We start from the raw sequence: 13,815 nt of genomic DNA on the forward strand, positions 1-13,815 counted from the left end.
ATTGACTCAAATGTCAATTAATCGTTGGGGCGAGGAGGAGATAAAAAAGGCCATGTTTGTGCGGGTTAATGGCGGCTGAGAAAAACGTCAATTACTTGTACCAGTGCGCATCATCGTTCGCTTGTGAGCCCAAACAACTTTTGTGCATCTGACTATGGCCCATAGAGCTTCATGACTGCGTAAATCACCTTATTAAAAGGAAAAGGACACGTGTGGCGGTGCATAAATGGCAGAAAGAAAGAGAGAGAGGGAGAGAGACAGAGGTTGCTTGATAGCTAGCTAGTTAGCGAACTACTTAGGGTGCTAGTTACCGAACTTGTTAGCGAGAGAGAGGTGGGGAGGAATGGGGAGAGAGAGAGGAATAAGGAGAGAGCGAGTGAGACGGAGAGAGAGTACTGTAGCTTGATAGCTAGCTAGTTAGTGAACTAGTTAGCAAACTACTTAGGGTGCTAGTTACCGAACTTGTTAGCGAGAGAGAGGTGGGGAGGAATGGGGAGAGAGAGAGAGAGATAGGAATAAGGAGAGAGCAAGTGAGATGGAGAGAGAGCACTGTAGCTTGATAGCTAGCTAGTTAGTGAACTAGTTAGCAAACTACTTAGGGTGCTAGTTACCGAACTTGTTAGCGAGAGAGAGGTGGGGAGGAATGGGGAGAGAGAGAGAGAGAGAGATAGGAATAAGGAGAGAGCAAGTGAGATGGAGAGAGAGCACTGTAGCTTGATAGCTAGCTAGTTAGTGAACTAGTTAGCAAACTAGTTAGGGTGCTAGTTACCGAACTTGTTAGCGAGATAGAGAGATTGGGGGGGGGGAATGGGGCAGAGAGAGTGAGATGGGGAGAGAGGGGTGGCTTGATAGCTAGCTAGTTAGCGAACTAGTTAGTTAGTTCGTTAGCGAGATTGTTAGGGAGCTTGTTAGCGAGAGAGAGGGAGGAATGCGGAGATAGAGACAGAGGTAGCTTGATAGCCAGCTAGTTAGCAAACTAGTTAGTGTGCTAGTTAGCGAGCTTGTTAGCATGCTCGTTAGCGAGCGAGAGAGAGAGAGTAATGGGGAGAGATAGAGAGAGAGAGAGGAAGGGAGGAATGGGGAGATAGAGAGAGGGGTAGCTTGATAGCCAGCTACTAGTCAGTGTGCTAGTTAGCGAGCTTGCTCATTAGAGAGTGAGAGAGAGAGGGAGAGAGAGAGAGAGAGAGAGTAATCGGGAGACAGAGAGACAGGTAGCTTCATAGCGACCTAGTTGGCAAACTATTTAGTGAGCTACTTAGCCAGCTTGTTAGCGAGCTCGTTAGCGAGAAAAAGGGAAGAATGGGGAGGGATAGAGGGGTAGCTTGATAGCGAGCTAGTTTGCAAACTAGTTAGTGAGCTTGTTAGCAAGCTCGTTAGCGAGAGAGAGAGCGACAGAGAGAGATACTCGCGTAAATTATGAATTACCGCCGACGGTAAATACTGAAATGTAATTCCCTTTTTAAAGCGAGCGGCCATTTTATTGGGTGAAGTGGCCTGCGTCCATTTGACATTTGCATGTGGCGCCACTTGTGTTTCATCAGCTCTCTCCGCTCTGCTCTTTACTCTTTATTTGTTTTAGCCCGCCGACCTTGAGGAACCAACTCGCCGAAAAGGTTCCCGTTCTGCCTATATTAACACCCCACCGTCCGTCAGTCCGTCCGTCCGTCCCCCACCCACAAATGAAGCGCTACTAGTTTAGCATCCAAAACAAGCGGTAAATCCAAATGCAGCTGTTGACAAATTCATCACGCAAACTCCGGATTTCATCATCTTGCTCATCAGCAGCTCACTCTTATGAATTATTTGTACCGCCCCCACCACACATCCTCCTTGGCTGTCCTCTCGTCTGTCTTGATGTGGTAAAACCCATCAAGAATCTATAAGCAGTCCTCCCCCCGTCCCCCTGTCCGTCCGTCCCCGTGTCTCTCAATCATAATCAGGGCCAGGCAGCTTCTCACACACACTCAGTCGGCCTTTGAATTATTCAGCAGTCGTCGACGTTGTGTTGGTTGACCAGCAGTTTTCCTGGTGAATTATTCATGTCTCCGCCCCCTTTCCTGCGAAAGATGAACAGCGATACCTCGGTTTACGAACCCCTTGGCTTACAAACTGCCTATTGGTTGATATAGCGCTTTAACAACAGCTGGAACTGGAACAAAGCGCTAACATGGATGTAAAGGTTTCTTCAGCCGTCACCTTATCAGCATAACTAAGCCTATGTTGCCTAAGCAGTCTGTTGTACAAACGATCCAAATTAAATCTCACACCACCATGTCGGTTTAGTGAAGGATTGAGCTGTTTTATGAAAATAGCTTCTTTTACTCCCCTTTCAAACCATCTAACAGTTGATAGCTGATGTTATGCTGATAAGGTGATACCAAAGCAAATAGGGCAATCAGGCCAGTCATCAGTCAGGACAATTGAAGCAATCAGTGGAGCCGCAGGGAGTAGTCCTCTGCTCCCCCCAACCTGAGAGCAGGGACCAATCATAGCAGAGTCCGGCACCGCCACGTCTGGATAGTAGGGATATATATATAGGGCCGAAACTACCAGTAAGACTTTAGTTCGCTGAAGAAGCTTCTTGGATAAGAAGCGAAACGTCCGACACCTTCAAATTTGTACAGATGACGGCTGAAGAAACCTTCTCATCGATGGACCACTCCTGTACGACTGAGAGCTTACACAGACGTAAACCGCTAACTTGGAAAAACCCCCTTGTGGAAGACAAAAAAACATTGCCAGAGGTCAGGCCATTGCTTTATCGGCACCCAAGGAAGGAAAAAACAAAATCCGAACAAATTCGGGAATGGCGCTCTACATCACATTTTCAATTCCCGAATAAATTTGTGAATGGCAGTGAATAAGTGAATAAGCACTTTCTGCACCCACTGAAGCAGTTCTAGATGAAAGAGGAGGAAATAGAAGCGTCCTTTTCACCAGTGGATCATGGTGGAATCGTGGTGGAATGTGCATGTCTGCTACAAGCTGAATGTTAAAAGCAAACGGGAAGCTGTAAGCATCCATTGACAAAAACAGATTGTCTCACATCTCCTGTCGCACGTAAATCCGCTTCAATTCCAAGCCGCAACAAATCCACATACGCACCAGCGCTCTGCGCTCTTCTCATCCAAGTCATATTTATTCCTTTATTTCTGTTATGAAAAGGTGGCTTGGAAATTCAGTGATAACTCGGTTTACAAAATCCTTGGCTTACGAACTTTTCGGTTTACTAACGTTAAATTTATGAAAATTTAACCTTGGCGTACGAACTTTTCGGTTTACTAACGTTAAATTTATGAAAATTTAACCTTGGCGTACGAACTATTTTTCAGGATACACACGGAGCGCCACAATGAGTGATGTGTCGTTCGCGAACGAGCCCGTTCTCCTTACAAGGAAATGGCAGCCGACTCTTTTTGTCCTCTATTCCCCGCCCTCAGTCTTTGGTTAAAGCCATGTGATTGGTCAAGAACGCAGCAGCGACGGTGGGTTAAACATTAAAGAGACAGGCAGACGATAGAGAGGGAGTGATGAAATGGATAGAAAACAGTGAAATATGGACTTGTTTCAACTTTGATAGTTCAAGGGCAGTGTTGACTGCAAGGTTAAAATTCCCATCATTCCCATTAATTATAATACCATAGCATATTTATTATACACAAAATAAGGTATATTTTGTGTAGTTTTAAGGCTTATAAAATTGTTTTATGGGGACCTGGGACCGGATTATTCTCATTTTAATGGTTTCCTGTGGGAAATCAATTTTTGGGTTACACACTTTTCACCTTCCACATTCTGTCTGGGAAGCAATTAAGTTCGTAAGCCAAGGTTCCACTATACCTTTATTCGTCTCGCAGTTCAGAAATTTACATTTCACAGCAGCAAATTTATGAAGCAGCAAAGTTATGAAACGAAGAGGAAAGGAAAGAAAGAAGTAGAAAACCAAATGTATGTAGAACACACAAGGAATTCGTCTATGGTAGAACACGCTGCACTAGTATCATCATAAAAAATGCAAAGAGGCACTATAGAGTTCTATCTGTTAAAAACGCTGGCGCATGTGGTTGCCGCTGCTCACCCGCAGAAAAACTGATCCTGTGACTATAAAGTGACCTTGAAAGTTTTGAAAGACGCTGAGAAAAGAAATGGATTATTATTTATTATATATATTCATTATTATTATTTAGCGAGAAAGTTCTTCACCTTCGACTCTGATGTCCCAAAAACTTGACTGGTACAACTGTTAATGAGTAAAATGAATGTTAGTTGATGCGGTTGGGCAACAAATGATGTTAAAAACGGTTCTTAAAGGGCTTTATGTTAGCAAAATGCACACCAGCGTTGTTGCTAGCATTCATATTTGATAGGCTAACATTCTCCTGCTCTTAATTTTTTTTTTCATTTCTATTTTTGCTTGCAAGGTCGGGTTTAAGATCCGAGATGGATATTCCATCGAGGAAAAGGTTTCTTCAGCCGTCATTTGTACTTCTTTGAAAGTGTTGGACGTTTCGCTCGTCATCCGAAAAGCTTAATCAGCGAACTAAAATGTTGCTGGTAACTCTGGCCCTATATATATATCCCAAATGGATAGAGGTGCTGGTGCCAGGCCTCTGCTCTGATAGGTCGCTGCTTTAAGTTTGGGGGAGCAGTGGACCACTCCCTGAAGTCAATCTGTTTACCTCTATTGTTCTATCCGTGGCTCTGGTTTCACCTCACTAGCCAATATGATTATTACTCCAATCTGATTACGTCTATTGTCTTATCCCTGACCCTGGTTTCACCTTATTAGCCGATATGATAACCTTTCCAATTTGATTGCCTCTATTGTTCTATCCCTGGCTCTGGTTTCACCTCATTAGCCAATCTGATTACCTTTCCAATCTGATTACTGCTATTGCTCAATCCCTGGCCCTGGTTTCACCCCATTAGCCAATTTGATGACGTCTATTGTCCTATCCGTGGTCCTGGTTTCACCTCATTAGCCAATCTGATTACTGCTCCAATCTGATTACATGTATTGTTTCATCCCTGGCTCTGGTTTCACTTTATTAGCCAATCTGATTACCTCTATTTTTCTATCCCTGGCTCTGGTTTCACCTAATTAGCCTATGTGATTACCTCTATTGTTCTATCCCTGGCGCTGGTTTCACCACATTAGCATGACTAAGTCTACGTCGTGTCACCTTTAAAGGAGTACAGATGACGGCTGAAGGAACCTTTTCCTCGATGTTATTATGACTATTAGCATCATCATGATTATTCATATTTGTATTTGCCGGGGTGGTAGTGACCATGATGACCAGGGTTACTGGCACACTGTTACTGATGAGTATAAAGTGTTTCATTCTTTCTCGTGTCTCACTCGATCGACGTGATCCCCAGTTTGCATTCACAGAGGGGGGAGGGAGTAGTGACCATGATGACCAGGGTTTCATTCTAATGACCAACCATTGCGGTTTATTCTGTTTGAATTACGATGCGACGCATCTCCCAACAGCCCAACGCTAGCAGTGCCGGAATGCTAATTAGGGTCAAGCGTGATGAATGCTCTCCGGGGTGCGCAAGAAATCAATTTGCCGTTAAATATTGGCAAAATGAAAGACGGTGGTGAATTGGTGGCAATTTAGTCACCATCTTTCATTTCATTCATTCTTACATTGTGATGTTATTCATGAGTTTAGGAAATGAAGGTTTCAGAAACGATCATTTTCAAATCATGTCCCAACATGGCTCACGGATTGTATACCGATTGCTCTCGTCTCTCTTGCGCCGTATCGCAATGATTCACTAACTAACGGAGATTAGACTGAATGAGAAGTTATCATATTTAAAAGTTTCATGCTTAGCTGGTCAACCAAACAAAAGGCGCAGATGGCCTGAGGTCAATCTAAGTTTAACAGACATAGCACGTAATTTACGACTTGAAACGCCTTCACAGGAAAAGCTCATTAGCCAGGTTACAAATTTATCAGTTTATGGTAGAGACGATGTTTTATTGCTTACAGCTGTTCGTGCTTAGAACGCCCACGGGCGTGGTATTCAAATCAAGAAAACTATGTTTTACTAATGTATCACCTAAATTTGCATATACTCTCAATTAATAGCTAGGCAGAGGGCTGCAGGATTTGGGCGTCTGTCATGAATGACTACGTTCCCTGCCGGCAGTAAAAGACAATCTTTCTGAGTCCGAGCCTTCGTCCACGGTGTCCGATCGAACATCTCTGACATTACTACAGATGAATTTTGTTTAGCGGATGTTTCCCGAGGCAGGAAGAAACAATGGCTTATGTAGCATCAGAGCGTACGCGGTGGATGAACACTGATTATTGAGCAAAAAAATAAAGGAGGGAGCGGGGGGGGAAAAAAACACTTACCATTCGAGATACAAAAAACGCGACACACGAACATTTTTACGAGTATGTCCATCTTTAAGAACCCGCACAAGCCATCTGTAGAATTTGAAGAGAACATACAAGCAAGGGAACCAGCTATTCATGACGTTTCTAGTGTGTCTACCTGCATCCGTTGCTGTTGCAATATCACAACTTCTAACATGTACAACCCAGAGCGATAGTGAATCGTTGTGTGTTGCACCAAAACTACTATTTGATACTCGTTGACACAAATTCCCAGCAGACAAATCAACCCACTTCCAACAGAGCTTGGGCGCCACCTTGTGCATTTTCTGGGCGCTACATTGGAGTCCAGACGGCTCGAATTGATACAGAAGGACTTCTTTAATCGGTTGCAAACATGTATGCTTTCCTCCTCAGAACTATTTGAATCATATTCAAAACTGGATGAGTTACAAGAAAGTATCTTTTTCCGAATCTGAACTCTCTGAAGCCATTATTTTGATTCTGGAGCAAGGCAGTTTGTGAAGGAGTATCCTGGCGTGACATCACAAACAAGGGGGCGGGACTTTCTGAATCCGCCCAGTTTCTAGCTCATTTTTTTTTTGCAGTTTTGGGACACTTGAAGTCATTTTTATTGCATTTGTTTTGCATTTGACTCAAAATATGAGCCTGCGTGTTTTGGGTATTTTAGATGCTATAAAACGTTTTTCTGATGTCAGTTAGGAAACAAAAACATGGTGTGGGTTGTTCTTTAAACATACATTCCATACAAAATATAGCTCTGAAGCAACTTAACAAATACATTCACCTTACAAACGACCGCTTGGAACGTATCTCGTTCGTAAGGTGGGGAGCATCTGTACTACATCCTGGTTATTCTTTCTGTTAGTATTTTCTTGCCTGGCGACAAATACAGCATTGTGTTTACAAGAAAGGGAGGAGGTGAAGTTGAGCATTATCGTTTGAGCGGAGGGGGGAGGTGGGGGTAGACGAAAACACTGCCGTCTTATTACTAATAATAATAATAATAATAATAATAATAACAACAACAACAATGTTACATTTCATTTCTAAGCGCCTTTCAAAACTCCCAAGGTCACTTTACAGTCACAGGATAAGTTTTTCTGTGAGTGTGCCGCGGCAGCCACACGCACCAGCGTTCACTCAACCCGGAAGTAAGTCAAACGGATAGAAAGCTAGCTAGCTAATAGATAGCTAACAGATCGCTAGCTAGCTGGAAAGATAGCTAATTTAAACCCAACTAACTAGCTAATAGATAGCCAGCTAACTACCTCATAGATAGCTAATAGATCGCTAGCTAGATAGCTAGGTAATAGATAGCCAGATAGCTAATTTACATTCGCAGTCATCTCAGCCATCGCCGAAGTCGTGACACAGTCGCTCCCTCCCAGCCAACCGCGGCGCTCGCTAATTAACATGTACGCTAGCTTTCTGATGGAGCATTTTCTTGTTTCCTCTGATGCGCCGTGAATTTAGATGTTGCAATTAGTGTCTTCTATTTCCCTTGGTACTATCACCGATACACCCCCACAAAAAATAAGTCAATGCCAGTGCAGCGCATACCAAAGCGTCGAACAAATAACTTTTTTTAGGCATGCGGTATTCTTTCAAAATAAAACAAATGGTGGAATGAACACATGGTTTTCACATCTCAGTAGTAACTTAAATTTAAATGATTTGAATGTAAAAAAATGCCATGTGTGAAGACACGGTGAAGCCAAGATATTTATTTATTTATTCATTTATTTGTGTATTTATGTATGTTAGAAGTATTCATTCATTTATGTGCATATGAATCTGTCTGTCCGCCTACCTGCCCGTTTGTTTGTTTGTTTGTTTGTTTGTCCATTATTCATGTATTTATTTTATTAATGAATTAATTTATTTTTGACTTTATTTATTTGTGTGTTATTGGATGTATTTATTCATTCATTTATGTGGTTATCTATTCATCCATACATTTATTCATTTATGTTTGTATTTATGTATTTATTTGTATTATTTTAGTATTTTTTGTTTTTAATTCATTTATTTGCATATTTATTTATTCATTCATTTCCGTTTATTTATTCATCCATTTTTCATTCATTTACATTTTTATTTGCATATTTATGTATTTAGTCATTCATTTACTGTATGTGCTTATTTATGTATTCATCTATCTATGTGTTTATTTATTGATGTGTTTATTTAAATTATTTTACTATTTTTATTTAATTCTAAATATTTATTTGCGTATTTATGTATGTATTTATTTATTCATTTACATGTATTTATTCATCTATTCATTCATTCATTCATTCATTTAATTATTTATTCATATATTCATTATTTTTTATTCATTTGTTCATTTACTTCTTTTATTTGCATATTTATGTATGTATTTATCTATGTATGTATATATTATTTTGTTTATTTGCATATTTATGTATGCATTTATTTATTCATTTCCATTCATTTATTCTTCTATTTATTCTTTAATGTTTTTTCATTTATTTACATTTTATTCATTCATTTAATTTTTATTTGCATATGAAAGGAATTTATTTATTCATTTACTGTATGTGTTTATTTAAGTATTTAAATGAATAATGTGTTTTTTTTATTATTTATATTATTGTATTATTATTATTATTATTATTATTATTATTATTATTATTATTATTATTATTATTTTTGCCTATATATTTATTTGCATATTTATGTACGTGTGTATTTATTCATTTCAGTTTATTAATTTATCTATTTACTCATTCATTCATTTCTTCATTTATTTATTCATGTATCCATTTATCATGATTTTTTTATTTTTGTATTCATTAATACCTTTAGGTTTTATTTGCATATTCATGTGTTTATTCACTCATTTACTGTATGTGTTTATTGATGTATTTATTTATCTATCTGTGTTTATTTATCTATGGGCTTATCTATTCGTGTCTTTATTTATTTATTTGGGAATAAATTGTCAGTCCGTTTGATGATGGCGAGAGCCGTGAATCCGATACCTTTGCACAAAACGCGTGAAAACAACAAATGCAAATCCTGCGTAAATATTGACCGCGAATGTCTTTCCGTCTCGTTTGTATTCGCAGAGTCCAGCAAGGACGTCTGCATGAGATTAGAATAAGAAAATGGTCCAAACCTAATCATGACGTTACATTTTGTCAACAGATCGTCGTCATTTATAGTGCGAGTGGGGACAAAATATTCTTTTCAGCTTGCTTGTTAACAAACACAAATGATTTGACGTAAGAAACACAAATACAGTGATACCTCGGTTTACGAACCCCTCGGATTACGAACTTTTTGGTTTACGAACGTTAAATTGATGAAAATTTTACCTTGGCATACAAACCATTTTTCAGGATGCACACGGACCGCCACAATGAGTGATGTGTCGTTTGCGAACTAGCCCGTTCTCCTAACAACAAAATGGTAGCCGACTGTTTTTGTCCTCTATTCCCCGCCCCCAGTCTTCGGATGAATCCACGTGATTGGTCAAGAACGCAGCAGTGAGGGGAGGTGCTTTAAACCTTAGAGACAGGCAGACGACAGAGAGTGAGCAAATGAATAGAAAACAGTGACATTTGGACTCGTTTCAACTTTATTCATAGTTCAAAGGCAGAGTGTAGACTGCAAGGTTAAAATTCCCATAAATCAGGCTCCACAAATAACCCGCCATAACTAGCCATCAGTTCAATTTGAAATGAAAAGACAAGCAAGGGAACCAGCTATTAATGATGTTTCTTGTGTGTCTGCTTGCATCTGTTGCTGTTAGCTATCCATTCCATCAAGCTATCACAAAGGTAAATAAAACGACTTTATCATACAGTACAGTTTATTTCTTTAATTATAATACCATATCACATTTATTATACATAAAGTAAGGTATATTTTGTGTCGTTTTAAGGCTTAGAAAATTACAAAGTAGAAAATTAGGTTTTATGCGGACCTGGGAACGGATTTTTCTCATTTTAATGGTTTCCTATGGGAAATTATTTTTTGGGATACACACTTTTTGTCATACACGCTCTGTCTGGGAACCAATTAAGTTCATACGCCACGGTAAACAAATAAATTAATTATTCTGTCTTTGCGCCTGCCTTGTAGCTTCTGCAAGGAAAATCCATTCCCAAGCTGGGGACGCTGGACCAAATCGAAACAGGAAGCGGCGATGCGGAAGGACGATACAGCGGCGACTGTGATGACGAAGATGGCTGCCACGGTTCCGGCGTCGGCGAGATAGAAAAAAACTTCCAGAGAGTCTCCAAAAGTAAGTCGCGACTTTTCCTGTGACTCAACCACGAGCAGTGTTAACTCATTGACTGGCAGACAAAGTGATGGAAGTAAGAGGAAAGGAAAGGAAGAAGTAAAAAAGCAAAATACAGGAGCCGTGGTCAAGGCAGCCACTCTCGCTGCGCTATTTTGAAGTCAAAAGAAGAAAAATAACAAATAATATGACAACAAAAAGATGCAATCTTAACTCATTGACTGCCAGACAATGTGCAAAAATGGGTACACTCCAGTGCCAGGGTTTTTGTCATTGTCAGTCGAATTCCAGGACCCACAGAATATTGAGTTTTAGGACGACATAAACATTCAATTTGGTTTACGAAGCCTTAGACTCTCTTCTTTCATCAGAAAAAAAATGTTAATTCCTAAATTATATGGGTCTGGAGTCATCTGAGCTTGAAGTGGGGGTGGGTGTACAAAATGCAGACTCTGTTAGCTGGCTAACTTCTTATCTAGCTATTTAGCTACCTGCTGTATCTATTAGCTATAAAGCTGGCTAGCTATTGGCTATCTATTTACTAGGTATTGGCTATCTATTCGCTCGCTATTCGCTATCTGTTCGCTGGCTATTAGCTATTAGCTGGCAATCTATCTGGCTGGCTATTATCTATCTATTGGGTATCTATTAGCAAGCTAGCTTGCTTTTTATGTCTGAGTTACTTCCGGGTTGAGTGAACGCTGGCGCGTGTGGCTGCCACTGCTACCCACAGAAAAACATATCCTGTGACTGTAAAGTGACCTTGAGAGTTTTAAAAGGCGCTGATAAATTAAATGTATTATTATTATTATTATTATTATTATTATTATTATTATTAATGCATACATATTGGTTTATATAGCCTTTTAACACCAGCTGGAGCTGGAACAAAGCACTAACATGGAAAAAAGGGAAATGCTGCCCTCTTGTGGAAGGGGATAAACATTGCCAGGGGTAAGGCCAGCACTTTATCGGCACCCAAGCATGAACAAATCAAACCCGAACAAATTCGGAAATGGCGCTCAACGTCATATTTTCAGTTCTTGAATAAATTCGTGAATGGCAGTGAATGAAGTGTTCTTGATAGCTTTGAAAGGTGCTTGAAATAAAATGTATTACCGTGATACCTCGGTTTACGAACCCCTTGGCTCACGAACTTTACGCTTTACGAACGTTAAATTCATGAAAAAAATTACCTTGGTATACGAACTATTTTTCGGGATACACACAGAGCGCCACAATGAGTGATGTGTCGTTCGCGAACGAGCCCGTTCTAACAACAAAACGGCAGCCGACTGTTTTTGTCCTCTATCCCCCCCAGTCTTCGGTTAAAGCCATGTGATTGGTGGTGGTTTAAACATTAAAGAGACAGGCAGACGACAAAGAGAGAAAAAGAGAAAATGGATAGAAAACAGTAAAATTTGGACTTATTTCAACTTTGATAGTTCAAAGGCAGAGTGTCGACTGCAAGGTTAAAATAGCCCATCAATCAGGCTACACAAATAACCCGCACAAGCCATCTGTACACTTGATGCAAAAAGCTATCAACCCACCTAAACGCCAGAAGACAACTGATGAGGAACAAGGTAAAATTATAGCAGAGAAAGCATCTACAAGGGATCATTCCTCAAGATGGTGAAAGAAGAAGGCGACATTCCACTCCATTCCATCTAGCCATCAACGACCATCACAAATCTAAATAAAACAACTTTATTAATTGAATTAATTTCATTATAATATCATAGCACATTTATTATACATAAAATAAGGTATATTCTGTGTAGTTTTAAGGCTTAGAAAATTTGAAAGTAGAACATTATGTTTTATGGGGATTTGGGAACGGATTATTCTCATTTCAATGCTTTCCTATGGGAAATACATTTTTGGGATACACACTTTTTGTCATGATCTGGTTGGCGACCAACGGGGGGCGCTGTCGGCCCCGCCTACACCTACACAGGTGCTGGTCGTCCCGATCAGATTGGCGACCAGCGGGTAGCTACGTCAGCCCTGCCGGCAGCCTCGCAGGTGCTGGTCGTTATAATCAATAACACTTAAAAGGACACCTGGCACGATCATCCGGTGCCGATTCATTGTTTGTTTGCTGCTTGGTTGCAGCATGCATTGTGTACGTGTTTGTTTAACCTTGGCGGACTTTTACTTTTGGTCTTCTTTTGCTACTTTGTATTTTTTCCATTCAGATCATTTTGATGTTTTACATTTTGTTCCTGCTGACTTTATTTTAATACAATTTGTCAAACAACCTCCTGCTCCCTCCTGCCTGCTTTTTGGGATCCGAACCCGCCATCACCACCTTGCAAACCGTGACACTTTTCACCTTACACACTGTCTGGGAACCAATTACGTTCGTAAGCCAAGGTAACACTGTATTATTATTATTATTATTATGAGTTAAATATTATTCGGAACCTTCATTCGGCAAAGTCAGGCGAAGACATACGGATCGGAGAACTCTGACAAAAAATAAAACACACCTAAAACACCAATAAATCGGACTCAGTCCATTTACGTGTGACGGCCTCATCAAATCATCTTCTTTGACGCACAATTTAATAATTCAAAGTCGCGGTAAGTAAACCCCGATGGCGATCCATCTTAATAAGAGTCAATCCGAGACTCCATTTTATGGCGCATATCATCGCAGTCGTGAAAGATAATCGTTTCAATCAGGTCATTAAGGAAATCAAGGCCGCTTACTTCAAAAAACAAAAAAAAAGATTATGACTCCAGAGGGGGTGTGGGGGAACCCCTCCACCCCTACACCCCACCATGATGAATCACGTCGCCGTGACTCTCCTTTCACACTTTCCCCGCATGGCACGGATGTGCTTACTCTCCTTGTTAAACATGCGAAGCAGCGGATTAATCATCCCTCTCGTTTTGCCCATGGCGACGGCGAGCGCGGCGGCGGTCATCCAAAGAAGTTATTCACGCCAGCGATGAGACGGTTTTTTCAGCTGACATCTGACGTTTCGCTTCTTATCCAAGAGGCTTTGTCTGCGAACTAAAATTTTCAGCGTAGGGCTAAACTAATACCAACAAGCGTCGAATGCAGAGAAAAGGAGTCAAAACCTTATGTATGGAAACATTTTTCAATACTGTGATACCTCGGTTTACGAACCCCTTGGCTTACGAACTTTTCGG

The 13,815-nt window shown here is 40.4% G+C and overlaps 1 protein-coding gene across 1 annotated transcript in view; it reads left to right on the top strand.

The window, feature by feature from the left end:
* gpc5a (glypican 5a) overlaps nt 1-13,815 on the top strand; it is a 122,140-nt gene that overhangs the window by 71,986 nt on the left and 36,339 nt on the right. The window contains exon 8 of the mRNA XM_088991527.1: nt 10,491-10,653. Coding sequence (XP_088847653.1) covers nt 10,491-10,653 — 163 coding nt within the window. The remainder of the gene's footprint in view (nt 1-10,490; nt 10,654-13,815) is intronic.

This window comes from Hippocampus bargibanti, linkage group LG03 (assembly GCF_051943395.1).
Source record: "Hippocampus bargibanti isolate YZ-2025 linkage group LG03, ASM5194339v1, whole genome shotgun sequence".
NCBI classification, from domain to species: Eukaryota; Metazoa; Chordata; class Actinopteri; order Syngnathiformes; family Syngnathidae; genus Hippocampus; species Hippocampus bargibanti.